At 49.5% G+C, this 26,313-nt stretch overlaps 1 protein-coding gene across 5 annotated transcripts in view; it reads left to right on the forward strand.

Moving 5' to 3' along the window:
* Positions 1-26,313, forward strand: part of Mtl (Rac family small GTPase Mtl) — a 37,144-nt gene that overhangs the window by 3,056 nt on the left and 7,775 nt on the right. For 2 of the 5 annotated variants that reach the window (XM_077657081.1, XM_077657083.1), the window contains exons 2-4: positions 10,554-10,954; positions 23,026-23,186; positions 24,491-25,672. In XM_077657081.1, the coding sequence (XP_077513207.1) occupies positions 10,554-10,954; positions 23,026-23,186; positions 24,491-24,568 (640 nt within the window). In that variant the 3' untranslated portion in view covers positions 24,569-25,672. Of the gene's footprint in view, positions 1-569; positions 620-10,553; positions 10,955-23,025; positions 23,187-24,490; positions 25,697-26,313 lie in introns of those variants that run through there. The other 3 variants (XR_013313168.1, XM_077657084.1, XM_077657082.1) reach the window with 3 other exon arrangements.

A 26,313-nucleotide genomic window follows, 5' to 3' on the forward strand; every position in this document is an offset into this window, starting at 1 on the left:
AATGCAGGGTTTTTCCATTTGGTTTTTCACACTGCTCGGACTAGTTGCACTAAATGGTCCAAATGCCAGCATCATGAATTCACCAGCTGCCCGATTTCCCAAATTTTAGCAGTGCTAACAAATTTGTGGATTTGGCTTTTCAATTTGGGTAGATTAGCTGACAATGTAGCAATTCCAATTTTATTTTTTGTTCCTTTGTAATTTGGCCGTTGAAGCATTGGAATGCTCGTGATGAGACATTGCAATGTCAGGATTATCTTCCGCTTACCAGAGAGTTCCCTTAGCGAGGGCGTATGGGCAGTAGTGCTTTTGCTTTCAGCGTTGTTGCACATTCACACAGCCGCCTTCAAAGGATAGATCTGAAGGCAGCTTTTACCATTCCGTGTGGCATTTAGTGCAACCATGCCAGCCTGCTGCATGCACTTCGATTGGGCATGCTGACTGTTCGCCCTGTGTTTGTTTCACCTATTGGAAACCTTGCAGTTTGTGGTGTGCCCCTCATGCGCATAAAAGACTGGCGTCCTCTGTGCTTTTTGATGGCACACCTGTGTTGGTTCACCTCGTTCCAGGCACTTGTTGGCACCCTCCTTGGAAACTGGGGGTTTCGTCGCTTTCCCCGGTGGGTGCTTCACCTTCTGCAATTTCTAAAAATAGGCTTTTTCAGTTAGAAACGCGCTTTGCATAGCAACATTAGCGGCATAGCACACCAGAATATGCTAACTAGTATTGAGGAGCTAACTTTTAACTGTTACTATTAGTCTCCTTATTTATTGAGAGGTGTGTAGCCCACCTTAATTAATATTGTCACGGAGTTCTCACGGAGAGACGCTTCAACAGCTGGAGTCGGCAAGAGGAGACGGTAATGGCGGCCGATCCCCGATAGCACGATCGCAACCTCATCGTCTTCGCGGACAGCTTGCGCCACCTGGCAACACTAGGTGGCATTATTCCCCCCTCCGAAAAAGAAGGGCATCGCAGTGGTGCCGCCAGCAGCGTAGGCGCGCTAAGGTTCAGAAGGGAAACAGAGAAGAACGCGAGGAAATCGGGTAGACGTCCTTTTTAGTCACATTGTTTAATTTACGGTAGTCCACGCAGAATCGAAGTGTTCCATCCTTCTTTTTAACAAGGACAACAGGCGAAGACCACGGGCTTTGGGAAGGTTGAACTACACCGTCGTCAATCATCTCCTGAACTTGCTTTTGGATTACTTCCCGTTCTTTGGCGGAAACACGATAAGGCTGCTGGCGGATAGGGCGAGCGTCGTCATACGTAATGATCCGGTGTTGCGTTAGGGGCGTTTGACGAACTTTCGACGAAGAAGCGAAACACTGTTTATACTCCAATAGCAAGTGCTCTAAGGCCAGGCGCTTTCCTTCGGGGAGGTTGCAGTTGATGTCGACATTCGGAACAGATTGGTCGTCAGTGGCGCGCGATGATTGGTCGTCAGGGGCCGCTGCCGCGAACGCAAAGCAGACCGGAACATCCACAACCGCTTCAGCGGTAGCGATCGCAGTTCCAGAGAAAAGGTGCCGGTGCTCTGGAGAAAAATTTGTAACAAGGATCGCAGACCGGCCAGCGCGAATTGTTAGTAAGCTTCGAGCGGCGCAGATGCCTTGAGTCAGGAGGAGCGAATGATTAGCCTCGGCGACTGCTTCAGCGTCGTGCAACTCAGCACAGGCGACTTCAATCAAAACACTGCTACGGGGCGGAAGTGTGACGCTGTCGGCGAAAACGCGAAGTGCGGCACTGCGTCGGCAGGAGTTGTCGAGTTCGGCGGCTTGCTCTGTGGAAAACATGACGATTCGGTTGCGCAGATCGATAATTGCTCCATACTCCCGCAGAAAGTCGATGCCGAGGATTAGGTCCCGAGAACACTCGCCCAGGACGATGCAGCTGACGACGAACGTGGACTTGCTGATCTGAACGCGAGCAGTGCACATACCCTTGGGCGTAACCAGATGACCGCCGGCAGTTCGAAGGTGCGCGCCAGGCCAAGGGGTAATCACTTTTTTCAGAATGGTCGCCAGTTGTCCACTTAAGATCGAATAATCGGCCCCGGTATCAACTAATGCGCTTACTCTGCGACCATCGATAAGAACGGGTATTTCTAAAGAAACGCGGTTTTTTTAACTCTGGTGATGGCGTCGGCGGGTTTTTGTCTGATTGTAGCGGCGACGACAGGAGGTCTTTAGCACAGCGCCCCCCAGCGACCACGCCCCCGAAGGTCGCGGGTTTCAGTTTTCCCGACGAGGACTTGGCGATCGGCCCGGTGCCGCTCGCGAGAAGCCGGGAGGTGTCGGGGAAGAGCGCCTCGGTGAGGGTGAGCGCGACTGCCGCTGCGCTCGGGATGGATTGCGCTGGTCCGCAAGGAATTCTTCAATTTCAGGGGGTCGTTCACCTTGACGGGGTCTCGGTGAGTCGGTGCGGAAGCCTTGGATGCCGATGCGTCGGTAATAACAATTTCGATAAAGATGACCTGGCTCTCCGCAGTGAAAACAGAGCGGTTGTCGGTTAGGTGTACGCCAAACGTCGGCCTTTCGGAGGGGTGCTCGACGATCCTCGAAGTACTGCACCGGTTGCACAGAGGGCCGCGGGGCTTGAGGCGTGGCGTGAATTGGTGGCGGCGAAGCGGGAGCCGGACGCCTTGCAACTTCGGCGTACGTCGGACGGTGGTAGTCCCCAGGCAGAGGTGGTACGTCGACCACAGGAACAGGGCCCCGGAACGCCTGTTGCACCTCCTCTCGTACAAGAGCGGAGATGGAACCGAGCGCAGGCTGCGACGGGCTACAAAATTTGTGAAGCTCCTCACGCACGATTGTGCGAATAAGTTCCCGCAAATCATCAGGATGCTGTCCGATGGTGGCAAACGATGATGTGACTGCAGCAGCATGCACGGGCCGGTCGTAACTGGCGCAACGCTGTTGCAGGACCTTCTCCATCGTTGTGGCTTCCGAAAGAAATGCAGCAACTGTAGATGGTGGGCTGCGCACGAGGCCTGCGAACAGCTGCTCTTTGACGCCTCTCATTAAGTGCCGAAGTTTCTTCTCTTCAGGCATGGCAGGATCAGCTCTCCTGAAGAGCCGCGTCATGTCCTCGACGTACATTTGTACGCTTTCGTTCGGTAGCTGGACGCGGGACTGGATTGCCTGCTCCGCTCTTTCGCGGCGATCCGCGCTGGTGTAGGCCTCCAGCAGGCGACAGCGAAACTCTCGCCAGGAAGTTAGAACTTCCTCACGGTTCTCAAACCACGTGCGGGCGCCATCCTCTAGGCTAAAGTAGACGTTTCTTAGTTTCGCGGCGTCGTCCCACTGGTTATAAGCAGCCACACGCTCGAAGTGAAGGAACCAGTCCTCCACGTCTTCGAAAAGGTCCCCGTGGAAGGCCTTGGGAACCCGCGGGGTCTGCAAGGTATAGTGGGCAGGTGTAGCACCGGCAGCTTGCGTGAGAATACCGGTGGCTGGTATCATGACTGTCGCGAGTGGTCCAAACTCCGGTGAAAGTCCCTGCAGCCTCCGGCTGAAGCGGTGTACCGGGGTGTCAATCGGCGCAGGGCTGGCGGCACGGCTCCCTGGAGGGGTTTCTTGCATGGGATACTCGTACCCAGCAGGCTCCACCAAATTGTCACGGAGTTCTCACGGAGAGACGCTTCAACAGCTGGAGTCGGCAAGAGGAGACGGTAATGGCGGCCGATCCCCGATAGCACGATCGCAACCTCATCGTCTTCGCGGACAGCTTGCGCCACCTGGCAACACTAGGTGGCAATATGCATATCAGTTTTTAAAAATTCTAAAATGCAGTTACCCATGGCGCTGTGGCCTAACAATTTTTGCCTATATCATGGCAAAGTACATGCACTTTCGAAAAACTTGCAGACAAAGAAAACCTTCCAGTGCATGTAGCAGCAACACATTTATTTATTGTAGCGATATCTACACTACACCAGCCACTTCGCGAGGTCAGCATGGCTGCGCGCTGAGCCGTGGCAGCACCGCTCCGCCAGCTGTGCGCATGCGCGGAGTGACGTCATAGCCCACATCTGGTGTGTGCGCCGCGCGCCGATGGCGCTGCAGACGGCGCTGCAGACGCCGCCCGCTTCGTCGGTCGTGCGCATGGGTGGAGTGACGTCGGAGCACGCAGCTGATGTTCACGCTGCGCGCCTACATTACGCTAGCATTTCGAGCCTTCAGCGTGGCAGCGCCATAGCCACCGTTGCAGCTGCCGGCGCGACGCGCCGGCGAAACAGAGTGGGGAAGGAGTGGAGAGAGTGAATCCACGTCCAGGGACGAAGATGAAGAAGGAACGCCCACCGAAACGGAGCAGCGAAACACTGACTTTACAATTCGACTGAGCGAGCTTCACTCGGCCAGCTGTAGCTGTCGCGTCACTCCAGGTTTAACCAGAGCTAAACCACAGCCATTTTTATTTATTTATTTATACAGGTACCCTTAGCAGCTCAAGGGCATTATTGCAGGGGAGACAATTGGAGGAAAACTATTTCTTAAATGAACCTGAGAAAAAAACTTAAAACAGCTAAGCTAAGCACAGTTTGTAAAAGCAAGAAAGTAACAAAATACGTAACATGGATAAGTCATCTCGACGGCAAACGGTCTTCGGGGCACCGCGGTGCAAAAAAAAACACAACACAGAAATCAAAAGGGTACACTATCGCATGAAGCGCAATGCCAGCCAAAAAATATGAAGTAAACGAGATGATATTAATCTACGGCAGACTATGGGATAATAAAGACAAACTCAGAACATGTTTTACATTCACCAATGCTCTTGGGAAGCTTGTTCCAGTGTGCGGAAGCATGCGCAAAAAATGAATTCCGGTAGGCATCAGTATGACAGCACCTTTCAAGAATTTTCAGCTCGTGATCACATCGTTTAGAGAAGTTGGGAGAGAAAGGTTCTTATTTATTCCTGTGAGATCAGAGTAAATTCGGAAAAAAAGTTCTAATTTTGCAGTTAATGGGTAGTGTGCTAGTGTTTTCCGACCAAGGTTCTCGTATGTGATACTGCTGTGAAAGTTATAATTACCAGAAACAAATCTTGCAGCGCGGTTTTGGACGCGTTCAAGCTTTTCTATAAGATTTGAGCTTTGAGGGTTCCGTGCAAGCGTATTCGAGTACCGGACGAGCATTTGTTATGTAAAGCAGTTTTTTTTTACTTTCTGGGGAGCTTTATAAAAATTATGTCTAATGAGGTAAAAGCAGTCATTTGAGCAATAAGTGAATGAGAATAGAAGTGAAAAACTGGAGGGCATACCAGAACTCTTCCTTAAGGGCATGATGCAATAGCATTTAATGGGTTTAATGTATACGGAATTGGTCATTCCTTACTTTACATTCATAGATCCCTGGGAATCCTCATACCACTCCTGGTGCAGTGGTTAAGCAATGCGCCACTGCCCTGTGATGGCAGATGCTGCCACTGGTGAGGCTTGAGACCCCCCCAGGTTGCTCTCCCCAAGTAACTTCTCTCGACCAGTGATTGATGTAACTGACACCTGCCACAGTGGTGGGCAGTTGCGATGATGTCACAAGGTCATGTAACCTAGGTGGCCCACCTGCCACCTAGGTTGCTTTTCTTGGCATTTTTCATGGATTTTTTTGCTCATGGCCAATGACACCAACACCGCTGGCTTTTCTGCGACATGGGACCCGTAACGATATCATTTTAAAAGGCTAACTATTCAGTATTAGCTAACCAGCCTACTAGTTAGCACATCTTATCTGTATTGTGAAGTGCTTCGCTGACGGTGCTATGGCTAAAAAGAACGCTCTTCTAACTCGGAAAGCCTATTTAAAAAAGTAGCAGAACATCTTGTGTGAAACATCCGGTATATATTGGCACCTCTCCTCCATATTGTCACTGCTCGTTACCCCCTCTTTCTTCCACATCTTGTTTAAATGGGTGCATGGTGCTTGTTGGTTTTGGAGGACTGCAGTATAACTCTGAATGGGTAAAGGGAGCACTCTGCGGAGCTTCTTTATTGTAAGCTGGAAGCAAAATTGTATGGACCGCACAAAATCCAAATGCCCACAAAGCAGCAGTAGTGAAAACAAAAGATGAAATGGCTCGATCTGCATCAAAATGTAGTTGTGCTTTCCAGAAAAAAAAATTCACTCTTGTGGAGTCATTGTGGATACTTCTCCTTGTCAATTGAGTAGACATGCGTGTTCTCAAGAAGCAGCACCACCTGACACCATGCTGCCTGATGTTTAGAATATGCTGGCTAGTGTGCCGAACATTGGCAGCTCACCATTTACAGGGAGGTGCCATTTCCGGCGACTGCCAGCAGACAATATCGCGTAGCGCAGCCGCCATTGCCGTGTGCACAAGTATGATTTCTGTGGTGTGTGCATTATCTGATTGTTGCATAGCAAGCATGTCCCGTGTATTGCAAAGAACTCACTTGTGACATCTCGGAGAGGAGGACTGCAGTGTACTGTGATGAATGTATTGGGTTACTATGTAGGCTAATGTGGTCTACAATAAAAAATAAGGGGACAAAACAAATCTGTGACCACGTCTTCCACTCGGTGCTTTGCAGCACCCCTATGTGGCAGCTGTTGGCAGTCGCCTGGTGCCACCTTGGCGTTTTCCGTCGGCACGCTGGCCAGTGCAGTATAGGCACTGTAACCATGCTGAGCACTGTGACCCCTTCTGTGCCGCATCTGCCCAACACTACTGTCACATATGCCGATGTGTCACCCGGCTACCAAGGACCAAAATGACAGTGGGGCTATCTGTTGCTGCACAGTGACCAGCTCACAAGGAAAAGAGCTTCTTGTAATGTAGCTTGTTTACAAGCTGATGCTGCAGGTGACGGGAGACTTGTTTTTCGTGACTCGGTTTGTTGATCATTTACAATATTTATTTACAGTACTTGTGGCGAATTTGAACCACGAATTGGGACCACTTCCGGATTAACTTTTTCTCCTTTTTTTCTTGGAGAAAGGCTATTCCATGAAGTCTAGTGTCTGACGGAAACTCGTCTGGTCGGGATGGTACATGATGAAAGTAGAAGGTGCCGACCAAAAAAAAAAAGGAAGGGATGAAGTTTCGGCTCTCCTATGGGAGCCTTGTTCACATGACGAAAATAGAAGGCACCGACCAAAAGAAAGGATTGGAAGACGTTTCGGCTCCACCACAGGAGCCTTGTTCACACTGAGGCGTAACGTAGCTGCGTCGTTTATTGATACACGGCGCATGAACGAACTCGGGCACCTGGCGTAGATTGGGGGCAAGTTTCTGTGATTCCGATTGAGCGTATGCGCTGTCATCTGAATAATCAGCGATTCCAGAAAGAGCCGAGATTTCTTGTCCCTTTCTTCTGCAATCACACGTGCCTCTGCCCAGTTTATGTTGTGTGTGGCGGACACCGAGTGCTCGGCAAGCGCATTTTGATCTGCGTGCCGGTTTCTGACGTCACTCTGGTGGTCACGTATTCTTCGCTCAAAGTCACCCAACTCGCCGATGTACACAGACGGGCAGTCCGCACATGAGATCGAATACACAACACCTGGGAACATTTCCTTCTTCGGCTTGTCTTTGATTTGCACAAGCTGACTCCTCAGTTTTCCAGCTGGCACATGCGTGGTCTTTACTTCGTAGGACCGTAATATGCGTGCCAAAGGTTTGCTGATGCCAGGAGCATAGGGAATTGTGGCTCGTTTCTGGGTAGCGGAATTAGCTTGCAGCCTGGAACGTTCCATTTGGCGCTGTACAGAGTCCATGACGTGTATAGGATAGCCACAGGTTGACAAGTCACGCCGTACACGCGCATCTTCAGCACTCCGGTCTTCTCCTCTGGAACACATTTCTTTTCGTCGGAGGAGCGATGACACCACAGAACGTTTCTGGCAATCAGGGTGAACAAACTTAAAATGGAGGCTAACAGCCGTTGTGCGTGGATTTTCTATTCCAGTGGCAGATGGGATATGGGGATCGCTTTTTCCAATCACAGGCTGGAAGCAGTTGCCGAGCGAAGATTGCTCCGTGGAGCAGCCTGGACTGCTTCTCCAAAATTGACAGATTTTACCCCTTTGACATGCGAAGAAAAAATTGTTCCTAAGAGGCTCAAATAGTGCTAAACTCTGGTCCTGCTAGATTTATAAGGCTGTTGCACAGCACTGCCATGTGTCCCCATTAGGTCAGTGTAACAGCTCGATAAAGGCTTCGGACACACTCCAGCTGATGCAGCTCGGTTCCACGGGCCTCATTTTTGGTTGCCAGCTGTAGCAGTGCTGTCAACATCTTAGCTTCCGTTTTGTATTTGCAGGAGACCACATTAATTGGAAACTTCATGGTGGAGAGTTGGCTTGTAAATAGAAGCTCCAATGATGGGGTGGCATTCCTTGTGGGTTGGCTTACACTGACCACATTCTGCACACGCAGTTTCAAGCTTATGTTGTTGCCGGACGTCTTCCGTTACACTGTCTTGAATTATATGTTATGGTTCGAAAAAGTCCAAACCGAGTCTGTTTGTTGCAAACACTTGAAGAGGAAGCTGTGAAGGGCATGAGAAGCACTAAACCTACCAGTGTAGGAGTGCGCATACGCGATGAAACACTTTGTCATGAGATGTGTGGCCATGTTATGGCTACGAGAAACCTCTTATGAACCTGTGCAATGCCTAGGCATTCACTTGTGCTGCATCATAACTTCAATGAAGCAAGGTGGCTGCACTCATGCCGGAATGTTCGCTGTTACTGTGGTGACCTCTCTGTTCATTCTGGCTCTCCATACCAGAGTTCCTGCAGTTGGAGCTCATTTTGGAGTGCTGATGTCAAGACATAGGAGCACAGTCACGCGCCTGTTTTGAAATCTCGTGGGCTTTTTTTCTCATGTTTTAAAAAAGAAACCGCACAAAACTGATATTAAAAAAACAACTCAAATCAGCTTTTGCACTGCAAAATTTGCACTAATATTAACAATACAAAATTTTGCTAATTTTAGTTCGTTACAAAATAAGTGAATTTGCATGCATTAAAAAAAATTCGCAGAGCTAGCCAAGATAGACATCCCTGCACCACTTAAATATCCTTAAACCTTGGCATTCTCGCTTAGGGCTCCTGCTACAGAACACAAGGAAGCTGCTCCAAATTGAATTTTTGGCTGCTATAAAGTGTGCTCCAAACTGCTTTTGGCCATTCCCACCACTGGGACTCACAGAGATCAATCACTGCAATCTACCACAGTCGGAGTTGACAAAAGGAGAGAGCAATTTCTCTGACAAGAGCAGGCCTGCATGTAATGTGGACAGCCTCCCAAACAACCATCTTCACCATATCATACATAACTGGCTAGAAGAAAAAATGGCGATAGCAAATGGTAAGGGCACTTCAGTGACAGGTGATAGTGATTGGGTTCTAGTGATGATAGTGGCTTATTGAAGCTACAAATAGTGGTAAGAGATGTCAGGAAGCACCATCATAAAAGTGGCAGTAAACCTCTACCACCTTTGAATAAGAGTTGGGTCGTGAGGCTCTGGGACAACACATGGTCAAAGAAAGCAACTGTCGCCACCACGGCTCTCAGGTCCTACGAGGTACAAACTGAAGATCGTCGGGTGTTTAGATGCAACAGACGGCATCTTCTTCAAACTCTTGAGAAATGTGCAGCGGACGCCAGTGAACAGGACGATGACGATTGTGCTTTGCTCGTGCGTAAGCCTGTTGACCCTAGCACATCTCCTTTAAACACCTCTGCTGCTCCATCATATCTGCAGTCTACACTCTTGCTCCAGCCACAGTCTTCCGGCAACCACGTGGCACCCGCTAGTACAGTGGGCCATACATTACCAACTGCTCCTAGGCCGACGCCTGTCCCAAGAAAGTCGGCACGTGCAATCAAGCCACCACAGCGACTTCATTACGACACTGCTTTTAATCATCTTTTTTTCATGTCATTACCCCTCTGGGATGTATCGGGCATGCGCTGTATACCTTACAATCACAGTGCCTGAATTGTCTTATGCTGTCGCAGTGCTAGCTCAAGTTGGGCACTTGGTGCTGATATTGCCCTGCCCCCAGCATGTATAAAAAGGTGCATTCTTGTTCCAGCCGCTAGGTAGTCGTCTCTGTGGCTGGCCCCAAATATTCCAAAGGACCCCCCCAAGTATGCCCATCCCACAAAATGGACTTCGGTGGATTAGTAGGTGCAGAAAGGTGGATAATGGGGATTAGTTGGTGGGTTAATCTGGATTGCTTGGGGATCAAGGTTGAAGAATGGGTATGGTTAGTTTAATGCCGTATGATAATTCAATGGAAGGTACCTGAACACTTCTGTCTTCAAATTTTCAAATTTGCGGTGCTGATGGCGTCGTGGCCCTCATGACGAATCAGGGAATTTTGTTCCTGTGAAACCCTGTGGTTTTTGCAAGGCGACAGTCTAAATGCTATTGCATTAAAATTTTTTTCAGCCAGAATTCAACCCCACGGACTGTGTATCAGAAATTATGGTAGAAAAAAAAAACTGTTTGCTTACCACATCAGTAGACACACCTTATGTCCGCACGCAGTAATCCAATCTAATTCTTCGTGCAGGGCCTGTTGGGGAGCGGGAGCAGCCATGCAGAAGGTGGGCGGTGGAGGCAGTGTGTCGTCTGGGCGCCCCATCAAGTGTGTGGTGGTGGGTGACGGCACAGTGGGCAAGACCTGCATGCTCATTTCGTACACAACCGACTCGTTCCCGGGTGAATACGTGCCCACCGTGTTCGACAACTACTCGGCGGCCATGATGTGCGATGGGGTGCCTGTCAGCCTGGGCCTCTGGGACACGGCTGGCCAGGAGGACTACGACCGTCTGCGGCCCCTCTCCTATCCACAGACAGACGTGTTCCTCATCTGCTTCAGCGTGGTCAGTCCCTCCTCGTTTGAGAATGTCACCTCCAAGTGGTTCCCTGAGATCAAGCACCATTGCCCCGATGCCCCCATCATACTCGTGGGTAAGAGCGTTCGGCACCTGTTTTGACTGGGCATTCCTCTTCCAAGTATTGCTTGACTGCTGGTGCTGGTGGTTGGCCGCCCAGTTTTTGTTAATGCATGAGCATCTTAGGGAAAGTGGAAATGGTGACCGTCGTGACGCACGGCATGTGTTGTGTAACAAACTTGGTCATCATCATCATCATCAGCCTTATTACACCCACTGCAGGGCAAAGGCCTCTCCCATGTCTCTCCAATTAACCCTGTCTTTTGCTAGCGTCATCCACCCTTTGCCTGCAAACTTCTTAATCTCATCCGCCCACCTAACCTTCTGCCGTCCCCTGCTACGCTTACTTTCTCTTGGAATCCACTCCGTTGCCCTTAAGGACCAGCGGTTATCTTGCCTTCGCATTACATGCTCTGCCCAAGCCCATTTCTTCCTCTTGATTTCGACTAAGATGTCATTAACCTGCGTTTGTCCCCTCTCCCACTCTGCCCGCTTCCGGTCTCTTAACGTTGCACCTATCATTTTTCTTTCCATGGCTCGCTGCGTTCTTAACTTAAGCTGAACTCTTTTCGTTAGCCTCCACGTTTCTGCCCCGTAGGTGAATACCGGTAAGATACAGCTGTTGTACACTCTTCTCTTGAGGAAAATTGGTAAAGTGCCATTCATAATCTGAAAGAACCTGCCATATGCGCTCCACCTCATTCCTATCCTTCTAGTTATTTCCCTCTCACAATCCGGATCAGCTGTCACTACCTGCCCTAAGTAGACGTATTCCTTTACCACTTCCAGGTGCTCACCGCCAATTGTGAACTGCTGTTCCCTTGCTAGACTGTTGAACATTACTTTGGTTTGCTGCATGTTAATTTTCAGACCCAGCATTCTTCTCTGCCTGTCTAACTCATTAATCATGATTTGCAGTTCACCTCCTGAATGATTCAGCAAGGCAATGTCATCAGCGAATCGCAAATTATTTAGGTATTCTCCCTTTACTCTTATTCCCAACTGTTCCCAATTCAGGCCTCGGAATACCTTCTGTAAACAGGGGGTGAATAGCATTGGCGAGATCGTGTCTCCTTGCCTGACGCCCTTTCTTATTGGAATTTTATTGCTGACTTTATGGAGGACTATGGCAGCTGTGCAGTTGCTATATATATTTTGCAGTATTTTGACATAAGGCTCTTCTACCCCCTGATTACGCAATGCCTGTATGACTGCTGAGGTTTCCACTGAGTCGAATACTTTCTCGTAATCAATGAAGGCTTTATATAGAGGTTGGTTACATTCTGTGCATTTTTCTATCACCTGATTGATAGTATGAATATGATATATTGTGGAATATCCTTTACGAAAGCCTGCCTGATCATTCGATTGATTAAAGTCCAAGGTTGCCCTGACTCTATTAGCGATTACCTTAGTAAATATCTTGTAGGCAACGGCAGTAAGCTGATCGGTTTGTAATTTTTCAAGTCCTTGGCGTCTCCATTGCTATGAATTAAGATTATATTTGCGTTCTCCCAAGCTTAAGGTACGGTCGAGGTCATAAGGCATTGCGTATGCAGGGTGGCTAGTTTTTCTAGCAGAATCTCCCCTCCGTCTTTCAACAGATATGCTGTTACCTGATCCTCACCAGCTGCTTTTCCCCTCTGCATTGCTCCTAAGGTTTTCTTTATTTCCTCTGCCGTTACAGGCGGGATGACGGATTGCTGTGTGCTACTGTGGCTATCATTAACGCTCTGATTACATTGGCTACTGTATAGATTTGTGTAGAACTCTTCGGCTACTTTAACTATCTTATCCATATTGCTAATGACATTGCCCTCCTTGTCTCTTAGCGCATACATCTGGTTTTTACCTAAGCCTAATTTCCTCCTCACCACTTTTAGGTTACCTCCGTTCTTTAGAGCATGCTCAATTCTTTCCATTAAGCTTCCTTATGTCGGCTACCTTGCGCTTATTTATTAACTTCAATAGCTCTGCTAGTTCTATTCTGGCGGTAGGGTTAGACGCCCTCATGCTTTGACGTTTCTTAATCAGATCTTTCGTCTCCTGAGATAGCTTGCCGGTATCCTGTCGAGCCGTCCTACCGCCTACTTATACTGCGCACGCCGTAATGATAGCCGTCAGATTATCATTGATTGTATCAACATTAAGATCGTCTTCCTCAGTTAAAGCTGATTATCTTTTCTGCAGGGATATCCTGAATTCCTCTATTTTCCCTCTTACCGCTAGCTCTTTAATGGACTCCCGCTTCACTAGCTTCTTCCGTTCCCTCTTCAAGTCTAAGCTAATTCGAGACCTTACCATTCTGTGGTCGCTACAACGCACCTTTCCGCGGACCTCTACATCCTGCACGATACCAGTGTGAGGAAACAGCATGACGTCAATTTCATTTTTAGTCTCACCATTAGGGCTCTTCCAGGTCCACTTCCTGTTCTCTCATTTGTGGAAGAAAGTATTCATGATCCGTAAATTATTTCTATCTGCGAATTCTACTAATAACTCTCCCCTGCTATTTCTAGAGCCTATCCCATAGTCACCTACCACGTGGTCGTCAGCCTGCTTTTTGCCCCTCTTCGCATTGAAGTCGCCCATCAGTACAGTGTACTGTTATTTTACTTTATTCATTGCCGATTCCACGTCTTCATAGAAACTTTCAACAGTCTCGTCGTCATGGCTGTATTTAGGTGCGTAAGCCTGCACCACTTTCAGCTTGTACCTCCTATTGAGCCTAATTACTATAGCTGCTACCCTCTCGTTAATACTATAGAGCTCCTCTATGTTGCCAGCTATATCCTGATTAATGAGGAATCCCCCACCTAGTTCTCGTCTATCTGCTAATCCACAATAGCACAGTATGTGTCCTTCCTTTTGTACTGTATACGCCTCACCTGCCCTCCTAACTCAGCTAAGCCCTATCACATTCCATTTAATTCCCGCTAGTTTCTAGAACAGCACTGCTAGGCTAGCCTCACTAGATTAAGCTCTAGTGTTAAACGTTGCCAGGTCCAGATTCCAGTGGCGGTCTGCCCGGAGCCAGATATTCTTAGTACCCTCCGCTGCGTCACAGGTCTGACCGCTGCTGTGGTCAGTTGCTCCGCATCCGCTGGGGACTGAGGGCCAAGGGTTAATTGGTTTGATCATAGAAGGTTGTGGCCAAGTACTGCACCAGGGTGGCCAAATCCTGTTCTGGTGAGGGAGTGCATTGTCGGTTCTGGTCACCGAGATCAGGCCGCACCCCAGGCCTGGTTATGCAATTCCATCGATACGCCTCTATGCCATCACTGCAACCTTGGTATACTATCTCGGACCTGGATAATGTGGCCGGAGCTGGCACAGGACAGGGTTAACTGGAGAGGCCATTGTCCTTCAGTGGGTCTAGTTGGGTTGGTGATAAGTATGCTACCATGGATGTAATGAATTTTTGTATGTTAACCTGAAATATTACAAACTTTCTTGTGTTACCTCAGATATAATGAACTTTTCTTGTCTAAACCTCGGATGCAGCGAACTTTGTGCATCAACCTTGAATATAATAAACAAATGCTCAGGCTGGAAATAGTGGTTTTGCCGGCCTGTGTCGGGCTCTTGATTTAGTATTGTTGGCAAAAGTGCACTTCAGCATTCTTGTGGCGAAGTTAGCAGCAACAAACAAACAATGCCCATGATGTGGGCTAAGAATATATATATATATATATATATATATATATATATATATATATATATATATATATATATATATATATATATATATATATATATTTTCTTGGAATATATTTTCTTATATATATATATGTCTTTGCCAGACCATGAGTGCATCGTGATGGGGACAGCAGAAATGCAGGAGACAGCGTTGTTGTGTCCTGTCCCCTTTGTCCCTGTCGTTGTGCACTAATGGTCTGGCAAACTGCACCAACTGGCCTGTTAGAATGCTCTTGCAAAAATGTATGGCAATTACACACTTGTGGTGATTCGGATGATGAGCGCTTGTGCCTTTGCAATGTGCGCTTTTTCAGTAATCGAAAGTTCGATTAATGCATCTTTCACTGCTGAGTTCTGCCTCGTGGGCTCGAGCTTAAGCATCCTATTTGGCGAGCCTGTGCTCGAGAATCTTGCCGTGTTTCTCGTGGGTGGCTTCGGGCTCGCGTAGCCGCATCTCAGTGTTCGCACACGCCCTATGTCTGTCCTGCGCCCTTTGTTCCTGCCACAGTTGCTTAGCAGTTTGCCTTTGCTTCGCTTGTGCCTCCTCCCGGTTTTGAGCCCTGGCCGCTCATTTATAGACCGCATCCTTTGTCCGAGTCTTTGCACGACATTGTTCCTCTGTGTGGCTGATGCGAGGTTCGCCTGCACATAGCATCTGTAAGACTGCGTGTGAAACAGCATTCTCCGCTGGCACCCTTTACATCGCGGAGTGCCTCGTATGGGTGCCATGTAAGATATGGTGGCTGGTCAGCCTCTTAAATTTACTTGATATATTTTTACATGCCATTGCCTGATGACTAGGATAAAAATATATGCAGTTGGTTTTGCCCCCCAAAAATTTTTGCAGAGAATTGTGAAAGGTCTTGAAGAGCTGATGTGCCGCGCCAACACACTCAGGTATTTTGGCCAACTTTGATTATGAATAAATTAAAATGTAATAAGAATACGTACCAAAAAATTTTTGTAGTGCTACTACATGTGTTGTAGTCTGCGTTTCGTGTAATTTTTGTTTCAAAAGTTGTTTAAAAACTTGTCAAACATACCCAGGGAAGTTTGTGCCTACTTAGCAGGTTTTATCTCACGCAAGTACATTGTGTTCTGTGCATTGTGTTCTGTGCAGATATATCTATTAAACTGCTGAAGTTCATGTTAGCATTGTTGTCGACTAAGGAGACGATGAAGTGGGCAGTGGTGAAGCGCTCGCACTAGGCCAAACAGCCATTATTAGGTAATCTCATAGCCCCCTGTCATCATGTCTCGTCCTTCTGCTTGCCACCACACATTTGCTGTGAGGTGCAGTTTGAGACATGCGTAACATGCAGCCGCTGTATTAGCAAAAAAATCGGATGGCTTAGCGTGGTTTAGTCAAATGCTAATTAGGTGCGCTCGCACTTCGGTTTTGGTTCGAAACTCTGTTTAAGAGGGCAAGGCGGTAAAGATGTGTTCTAAATCCATTGCGCTCAGATGGAAGTTGATGATGACGAGTGCATCCAAAACACAGTGCAGGAGGCAGCTAAACGTGTGGGATGTTCAGCTGCGGTGATGACGTAGTGGCCAGATGCAGCGGCCAGCAAAGCTGATCTGTTCGCACCGCTGAAAACCACTCGCGGCCATGGAGTGATTTTCATGGTTGGCCACAAAGGCTGCTGGCAGGTGTGCCACCTTCCAGAGGCTTTGGACATACATTGGCGAAAGTTTACCAGCGAAAATACAAGAACGCCAGAAGAAAAAGAACACAGGACAACACTTCGTGTGTTCGTCTTCTTCTGGTGTTCTCGTTGGCGCAGTTATGTCTCATACACACCAGCTATCTCACATGGTTGCCGTGTTGCAGTTCTAATGCTAGTGCACGAAAAGAAATCAATTGTGTGCACTCAGCAGAAAACAAAGGGGTATCACTGAAACAGTGGTCAAACAGCTTTAAATGTAAAGCCTCTAGATTCACACCCCTGCCCAGAATTTTCATGTTCTCAAATCTTGCCCTGTGGGCATGGGTTAACTAGGGAGGCCTTTCTTCTGTAGTGGACATAACTGGGTTGGTGGTGGTGGTTGTTTCAACATTGTCTGCAGCAGGGGTTCTAAAACTGCGTTTTGTGGGTTCCTCAAGACGCACGCTGGCCTGTGCCCCCTTTCTGCTACACTTCTTGGGGGCACCTGCAGAGCAGACATGGTACCTGGCTTGTGGAAACTCCTTTCAGAGCGTTGGCTCTTAGCTCGTTGCTCAGTTTCGGGCTGTCTGCAGCACAGACCTTGGCAGTGTGCCATGACTCTGCCGCACCAGTGTAGGTAGGTTTAGAGGGCCGGTGTGGAAGGGGCATGATGCAGAAGGTGATGGGTGTTGCAGTATGTGCATTCATGTGACTGAAGACATGGGCCACATCGCCGAGCTTGCCGAGCCATGCCAGGACAAAAATGTTTGTACGTTTCATTGGGCTTTCTTCCTGCCATTTCGAGGCGTTGGTGGTGCCGGGGAGAAGCTTTGCTGCTAGCAGGCCTGTGGAAGGCGGTCCACATTTATTGGAGTCCCTGTAGCCGTGGCTGGTGAGCCGGTGGAGCTGGCTGTTGACGTTGCTGGCCAGGCAAGTTGCCGAAAGCATTCTGTTCTGCGCGAGCCAGGTCGCGCTAACTTCATCTTCATCAGCGCCGCTACAGATGCTCCCACCCCCCTAGTGTGGTGTGCGATAAAGGAAAAAAAACGGTATGTACAAGTTTGTACAGGTGGGTCAAGTCCAGGACACAGTTAGGTTCGTGAAGGCCACCGGGCGGGTGCAACAAACTCAGACGGTTGTGCCTGGCTGCTGCGCAAAGGGCGAGGGGAACGAAAGGATGAGGATGATGACATAAGGAGACGTCGAAGAATTGGAGGCGAGCTAGGCGTGCTGCAGTCGGAAGGTCTACTGGTGGGGTTGCCAGCTGGGTTGAAGCGGGCCAGAAAATGTCATGGCAGAAAATGCACCCGTGGTGGGAGTTACAGGCGATATGTGCTTTGTGCTGGCCCAGTGGGTGTATACGAAGGGATGCCGTGCAGAAGCCGCCGCCGTAGAAGAGGAGGGGATGCCTCAGCCGCTGGCGGCGATGAAACGACGGCGCACGACACTGGGCTGGAGGTCTCGGGCTGCCGTGTAGGGAAGTGATCGAAGTGGTCGACGAGGTGCAACGGCTTTATGCAAAAACGAGCTCACTGCGGCAATCTTGGGGCACAAGAAGCAAGTCCGGGATGTAGTTGTTGGAATGGGAAGGATACTGTAGAGCTGTCTCGTCTGTCGTGGAGGCACAGGCACTGGTGAAGGCACCAGGTGGGCAGGGATGTGTGGCAGGCGTTTCGGGTGGTGCGCTAGGCGTGACAATGCCCTGGGGTGGCGTGCATGCGGCCCTCGCAGCAGGAATGACAGTTGTGTTCATTGTGGTTGGGATTGAGGTAGCAGGCGAACTTGGGACTAGAAGCGAGTCCGGGCCCGGGTCGAGAGAGGGTGCTGCTGGTGATGGCCCAAGGGCAGGCGCCACAGCTGGGAAGCAGAGCTGGGCAGGAGGCGCCCTGGGACGGGAGCTCGCAGGTGAATGGCCGTCCGTAGGGGCCGTTGCGGCAAATATGGGAGAGACCGGGGTGTATTAAGAGGCAGCTGGGTGTGAAGGTGGGCAAGAGACCGACGCGTGCTCACGTGGCACTTGCTGAACCATGGGTGGGGGCACATACAGTGGCGGCGATAGTGGAGAGACCAGTGTGGGGAGGGGCGCCGACGTACGAGCGGGCGGAGGGAAAGCCGAAACAGCTCGAGTAGGGAATGCGGCCAGGGGTGGTGGGTCAAGTGGCGCCGCAGCTTCTGAGTCAGGAACAGGAGCGCAGAGAGGCGGCGGGACCTCCAAGCCAAAAGATGCCATGAGGCCCTTCTTGAAATCGGCGTATATGTCGGGGCCAGGAGGCGGCAACCGCAGCTGTGCCAGGAGACCGGGTGGTAGTTCGCGGCTGGCGTGCTGATAGCGCAGCAGCTGGCTGGACACATTGTTGATGTGAAAGTGCGAGTTCAGCAGCGCCAGCCACAAAACGGGGTCCCTGGCATAAAATACAGGTAGGCCGGGCAGCCACGGAAGGAAGGAGCGTTGATACGGCTGGAGCTCACCGGATTTGGTGGTAGGCACGTACATGGCGATGAAAAGGTGCCGAAAGCCGGGTGCGAACAGCAAGCGTGCAGCGGCAAGGCCAAGTGGAGGGACAGGACGGGCAGAAGTGCAGAGCCGGTGGAAGTGGCGTTGCGTGCGTCAAAGCTGTTGTGCGGTGTCACCAGATGTGGTGGGAGGACCACATTTTTTGGAGTCCCGGTAGCCGCGGCTGGTGAGCCGGCGGAGCGGGCTGTTGACGTTGCTGGCCAGGTCGGTTGCCAAAAGCATTCTGTTCTGCGCGAGCCAGGTCGCGCTAACTTCATCCTCATCAGCGCCGCTACAGGTCCATTTGCGCCAAAAAGCCAGTAGCTGCCAAAATATATATTCAAAAAATGCCGGCGCCGCACTGCTGGGAGCGGGGAGCAGCATATAGGAAATCATTGAAAGTCGGCTGAGCCCTCACGTGATTCTATGCGGAGCCCAGCCGGTCGAGCGTGAAAATGTGTTGGAAAGTTTGTCTTGTGAGTTGAGTTTTTTGCATTCTTGTTTGGAGTTGGAGGCATTAGTGAGAGATGGACACTTAATGCTGTAAGCAGCAAAAGAAAGAAATGCTTACAAAAGTGAACAAAATGGTAAAAAATTTGCAGATGAGTACTCTTCTAGGTAATGCATTTTTTGAGTGCAGCTGCTGTGGAGTTGGAACCATAGGCGACCGCATACAAAACACGCAGTGCTGAACGGAAGTGGCTGTGGATTTCGACTGGGGCAGCGTGCATAGCATTCTGCCTGGATGAGCCTCGCCTCAGGCGAACAACCAGCGCGCTACTCAGGTGCCATCTGTTGCTAGCGACGCATACCTTACTGATGATGTCATCGGCGAGCATACAACGGCACATGCTGCTCTGATGCTGTGGGTCGCTGCCGTGCAACGTGCCTTTGCGCTACCGCCGTACACTCCTGCTCTGGTTTCCTCCTTGTGCTCTCTTTGCCATCACCTCTGCCATCCTCCGTTGTGTCCATGCTCGGTTATGCCGAGGCATGCCGCTCAAACTGGGAATGGACGCCTAAGAGCTACACTCGAAAAAATTCACAACACAGACCAATTGTGATGCTTGTGACGACCGGTTGTGACGGAGGGAGGGGGGTTTCTTGGCTCATATTGAAATCTGTAGGAGTTCATTGAGACAAGAAAAAGCTTCAGAACACCTGGTTGTGTGATGGTAGAAAAGCAGACTGCGAAATGTTGCTGGGCGTATCTGATAAGCTTCCCTGTGAAAAGAGGGAGTACATGTAGCAGTAATTCTGGTAGCATTCACCATGCTTTGCAAACCCTCAGAGGCTGCCAGAGGGCAAGGCTTTCTGCCCTAGCGTCATCTGCGTCACTCTCACAATTCCTTTTGTGCATTTTGTACAATTCCTTCTGTACCTTTTGTACATTGCCCTGGCCATGGTTCACATATTGGTGGACCCCATGTTTGGGCCAAGTGATTTTGAAAAATGGATCAGCCTGTGCAAGAGAAATGCGATGCGTGGAAACGAAGAGTGAGCTGGCCTTCCAGTGAGAAGATAGTGACAAAAACTAGCGGTTGATTTGCATACTTGGGCCAAATTCGAATTAGGTGCGCTAGCACTGTATGGCCGTTATTCTGCATTGTTTATTGTGATTGTGCTTTGTTATTCATGATATTGCAATGTCGTACAATTTTTATTGCTTCGAACCTGGATATATCAAACCCGCTTATTTCAATTTATTGATTATATCAAACGCAAAGGTTATCCCCCTGAAAATACTATGTAACAGTATAGGACAGTTGCGTAGTATATCAAACTCCAGTTTCACCAGCCGTTCGATATTTTGAATGCCGCGCTGAGCCCTTGGGAAGTGCGCTTTCCCCAAAGACACTCGCATCTCCGGTCGCACAACGCGCTTCACGGAGGCGAGCGGCGACGTTTGCAAGCCATGCCTTCTTGGGAAAGAGAGAAAACCGGTCGTAAGTGAGGGGCTGCGCCTCCTCACTGGGGAGGGAGACGAAAGAACTGGAAAGAGCCAGGCATGGCCTCCGCAATAGGGCGTGCGCGTGCGCGCGCCGGAGCCGATTGCGGAGGCCACGAGTCAGGCAGTGGTTGCGCCCGCAGCGTCCCACAACTGACACAACTAGCACCAACAGTGCATATCCACCGAGTTTTCTCTCTCCCTCCTTTATTTCCCTTTGTGCCTTCTCGACAGACGCCACTCGACTCCATCGGCCAGTGCGGGGCCTGTCGTATTTTTCTTGTGCGTGTCTTTGCTTCAACGTGCTGGTTGTAGCGTGCGTGAGTGCTGTGATCTAGTAAGCTATGGCATCTATGGAAGTAAAAAAGAGAAAGAATCTCGACGCAACAAAGCTTGAGGTGATCTGGCACATCAAGAATGGCGAAGAGAAGTCGTCTGTGGCACACGCATTCGGCATTCCGCAGAGCAGTCTAAGTATGCTGTTAAAAACAAGCAGTACATCACGCTCAAAGCAGGTGAGCAAAGTCGCTTGGGAGCAGGTCGTGTGCACCCTGCTGCTTTCGATAAAGTTGAGGAGGCGCTGTATGCGTAGTTTCTCGAAGTCTGAGCGAAAAACATCCCTGTGGATCGCTCCATGTTAATGGAGAAGGCCAAATGGTTTGCCATGGCTCTTGGCGAAGATAACTTTTGCGATGGCACTGGGTGGCTGCAATGGTTTAAAAACCGCCACGGCATTGTGAGAAAAGCCATTTCAGGCGAAAGTGGGGCTGTCAGCAGCCAGGAGATGCAGCATTGGCTTTCAGAGGAGTGGCCGAAGGTCACTTCAAAGTTTTCGCCTGCCGAAGTCTTCAGTATAGACACTGGTCTCTTTTGTCTTTTGGCAAATGCTGCCGAATAATACACTCGATCTCCGAGGGAGTTCTTGTCACGGCGGGAAAATGAGCAAAGTGCGTGTTACAGTTCTGCTTGCGGCAAACATGGATGGCTCGTGCAAGCTACGTCCGTTTTTTATCGGAAAGAGCACGTCACCACGCTGCCTCAAGAATTGCAAGCAGCTTCCCATCGACTACGACTGTAATAGAAAGGCCTGGATGACAGGCCAATTTTTGGTGAATGGCTGCAGGCTTGGGACGCCGAGTATGCTTTCTGTTAGACAGCTGCTTGGCCCATCAAACGACTTGCAAGCTGCAGAACATTGAACTGAAGTTTCTGCCGCCGAACATCACAGCGAGACTGCAGCCCATGGACCAGGGTATCATAATGGCTTTCAAGATAGGCTACAGAAGGTGATTTGTTCAGCAGCCCCTTATGAACCTCCACATAGGAACTGATCTCAAGATTGACCTGCTCTGCACCATCCAGATGACTACTGCTCGGCGCCATCCAGATGATTACCGCCGTTTGGAACAATGTAAAATAGGCCACGGCAGCCAACTGTTTCGGCAAGGCAGGCCTTGAAATGGTTGGAGTTGAATGTCCTGAAGCTTTGGATGATGATGAATGCTCGGAGGACGCGTTTCGCAACTTGTCCCATTTTTCCAGCGTCGTCCTGTCGGAACTTATCGTTGAAGATTTCATCAATGCTGAGAGTGAAGTTCAGGCTGTACTTGACCTCGCTGATGAGGACATTGTGGCCAGAATAGCCGGTGCCCAAGAAGGCGATTCCAGCGATGACAAGGTCAACTGTGTTTCTGAAGAGATGCGCCCGTGCACAGCCGCTGAACTGGCATCGACGTTCAGCCTCATTCGGCATTGTTGCGGCGAAGTGGAAGGTACCGGGCTGTTGCACCTGGACAGCCTCGAGAAGATCTAGACTAGTGTTTTCAAGTTCACTAATCACAGCAAAAGGCATTCGAAAATTAGCGATTTTTTGTTCCGTGAAATAGTGCTTTCACATTGCATGCCCAGACTTTGCGGTTCATGACTCCTGCGATTGGTATGCCACAATTTGTCATGATCTCGAGTGTGGGTTAATCCCCTATCTGTATATCAAATTTTCGCTCTATCGGACTATTTTCCGATCCCCTTAGAATTCGATATGTCCAGGTTCAACTGTACAGTTGTTCTATGCATGCTTATCAGTCATGGCTCCCGTTCTGCAGAAAATCCAGCATGAGCGTTGTGAGCGGAAAAGCAGGTGGTCCACCTGTGACCTTGTGACATCATCACAACCTGCCCACCATGGCAGGTGGCAAACACCAGAATGACAAATGGAAGAATATGGGCTTGAGTGCTGATGCACTAAAAGAGCACTGTGCCTTAGCAGTTGAGTGCCTTCTCTTTTCACCTCGTGGCAGGGACCAAGATGGACCTTCGGGAGGATAAGGAGACCCTGCAGCAGCTGTCGGAGCAAGGCCTGTCACCCATCAAGCGGGAGCAGGGCCAGAAGCTATGCTCCAAGATCCGGGCCATCAAGTACCTCGAGTGCTCTGCTCTCACCCAGAGGGGCCTCCGACAGGTGAGGCTTGGCTACTGCACTGCACACAGAACTTCATCTCGCAAGTCGTTTGCAGCACTGTGAAAGGTAGAGCGCTCTTCTCTAATCAGGGCCAAGGAAGGCAACAATAGTTCCTCAAGTATTTGAGGAGTTGTGATTACCGTATTTACACGATTGTAAGTTGGCTTGAATATAAGTCGGCCCCTCATATCACATGTCAGGGGAAAAAAAATGGGCCGTGCTCGTGGACACATTCCAAACCAAAAATGTATTAGTCACTGGACAACTCGTCCTCACTAATGCAGCCATCATCATTGCTGCTACTGTCCCAACCACATCGTTCTAACGTTGTCATCCAGCAAAATCCCCCACTTCGCAAACAAGCACAGCACATTGTCTTCCTGTGGAATCCCACTCTTTGCAGACAACCGCATCACGACATCACGTGGAACAGCTGAAAATTTTGTCTCTTTGCAGCTGCCGATACAACTGTATCGCGCAGTTGTTCGTTTCTTCAGCATAAAGAATGATAGTCATCTTGAATGTAGCCATGAACGAGCACCGTACGCTTACCGAACTTGGAGCACAAATTTGATGAAGCACATAATCAAAACTGGTAAAATGTTGCTGGCAGTTGTCAAATGCGTTAAACAAAGCCAAAGAGAAACTTTGTGTGAGCAGCTTCGGCTATTCCATCAGCTACTGACACTCCCAGGAAGCACTGCTGATTGGAACAGCAGCTCTTCCATTGACTGTTGACACTCCCTTGAGTGCTGATTGCAGAGTTGAAATTAACAAAAAAAAGAAAAATTCTTCCAAAAAGTATGCTGAATGCTATTGGGTAGAACTGTGCACAAACATAAAATGGCAGCCATGTTGTAGCATCCCTGGTATGTCATTTGTCTCGCCTTTATTTATGGTGCCATGCTTTGGTTCCGATTATAAATCGACCCCCCCCTCCAATTCGGGTTTTCAAATAAAAAAAAAATAGACTTACAGTCATGTATATACGATATTTTTCAAACAGTTATTGCAGTAAATAAACATAGTTCAGAATGGTGTTTTGAAAGTAAGGTTAAGCCCTGGTTAAGCTGGCAGTTAAAGTACGCACGAGCACAGCACTGCGAAGGCCTGCTGCAAAATTGTGCGCTGCCAGTCATGGGGTGAGGGGCGCAGAGGAATGCGTTTTGCAGTGCACGCTGTTCTGATTGGCTGAGATCGTCGCAGCCTTCACAGCATTGCACATGACTTGTGAGATGGAGCACAAATTGCTCTGGCGGAACGTTAGCTAGTGCGCCTCTGTGGACTGACCCTTGGCAACGCAGGTGTTTGACGAGGCGGTGCGTGCAGTGCTCCGGCCAGAGCCCCTGAAGCGGAGGCAGCGGCGGTGCAAGCTGGTGTAGGCTCTCAGAGGATGGCCTGACAGCCTTGAGGAAAGAGCATGCAAGGACGAGTGCAGTGTTTTTGTGTGCTGCGATTTTGGGGTCCTTCTGCTCACTCCTCGGTCATCTGCCAGCCTTGAGTGGTCAGAGACCGTAACTACTGGGCAGCTTGTTGCGGCTCATTCACTAGGCTTGGAAAAAGAACAAGTGTCTGTGTGGGAGCTGGCAAAGACAAGGATGGCGGCGACCACACCTGCTGCTGCATTGCTTGACACCCTGCTATTTATTCGCTCTGCATGCATGGTACGCATGGTACGGGCTGCATTGCCTTGTTATTATTTGTGCTCGCAGTGGAAGTGTGTGTGGTTGAGTAGTGCCACAGGTCAACAGTGAATGTCAGCGCTTTGTGGTGTCTCCCCTCGTGTCCGTGTTCGTCTTGCGCTGTGAATGTTAGCAATGTGGCAGAGCAGCAGCGGTGGGGGGCACTTTCCGAGATCTCCACTCAACCTGGAGCACTTGTGGTGGCCAGAATATGAAGCAGCAGTCTGATTGCAGCCAGGTTAACGCCAGCACAAATGAGTGGCCTGCCTGCCAGGTGGTTCAGTGATGCGTTGGGCACCAGTTGTGACCCGGCTGAGCTGACTGCGGATTTACTGCCTCAACAAGCACGGCCTCAGTTGCAGCTCCTGGTGACCTTAGCTGGCTAAGCATAGCAGTGCCTGTTGCATGTTCCGGCTCTCGAATGGTGCAGAGGACACCTCCTTCCAAGAGCTGCTGGTGAGGAAAGACTGCTGAGTGTGGCATTGTCTTGTGACGTGTGCAATGGAGTGGGAGGTGTGCGGGATCTCGTTGAAGGGGGTTCATGCTGTGCTGTCTCTCAGCTCTTATGTTAGCTTTTTGAGTATTGTAGTTCCATCTGAAGTCACTTCGTGTAGTCGCCACCTCCTTGAGTGGAATCCGTGTTTGGACACTGTACTCCTCGTACCTTGATTGAGCAGTGAAAACATGGAGCAAAGTGTTCTCGGTGTGTTTCTTGTTTGTTTTAGTGCCACTGAGCCCTGTGGGGTGAGTTCCACCTCCTCTGCACTCATGCCATGCTTGCTGCATCTGTGAGCAGGAGTAATGTTCAGCAAGCAGATCCTTGTACCGGTACGAGCGACTGTCTTCTTTTTCGTGATGCTAGTGTTTCTAAAATTTGTGTGTGGTGCTTTTTTTTTTTTTATTGCAGATTGGTGGTTAATGTACCATTGTGGGCAAAAGTAAGAGACCCCCTTCTCCAAGTTCCGACCTGTGTCCCTCTGCATGGAGGCGCCACCTGACAAAGCACTTCTGGTGTCAAGAACAGCCTATTGCACCAGTCTCACACCAGAGGTGCTTTGTCTGGTGGCGCCTCCATGCAGAGTTTCACAGGTCAAAACTTAGGGAGGGCTGCACACAGCTCTTACAAGCTTTCTGGTGGCATGCAATTTGTGTCTGACCTTCTAACGAGGCATTTTGGTGACTGCAAGCATTTGAACACCTTGTGGTGCAGTTGCTGCAAACATGTCATTGTCGGTTTCCTCAAAATTGTTTTCGGATATGACTGAACTAGGTTCTCTTGGTGCTTACACACGACAGTGTAAAAATACCCCTGAACCTATTTTCAACTAGCTTAATTTGAACACTTTCATCCCTTCAAAATTGTAGGTGCTGTTTCACTAAGACAAAACATCTGATAATTGATACACTTGAGCAAGTGTGGCAGTTGGCTCGAAAAAGCTGAACTG

This window comes from Amblyomma americanum, chromosome 3, assembly GCF_052857255.1.
Source record: "Amblyomma americanum isolate KBUSLIRL-KWMA chromosome 3, ASM5285725v1, whole genome shotgun sequence".
NCBI lineage: Eukaryota > Metazoa > Arthropoda > Arachnida > Ixodida > Ixodidae > Amblyomma > Amblyomma americanum.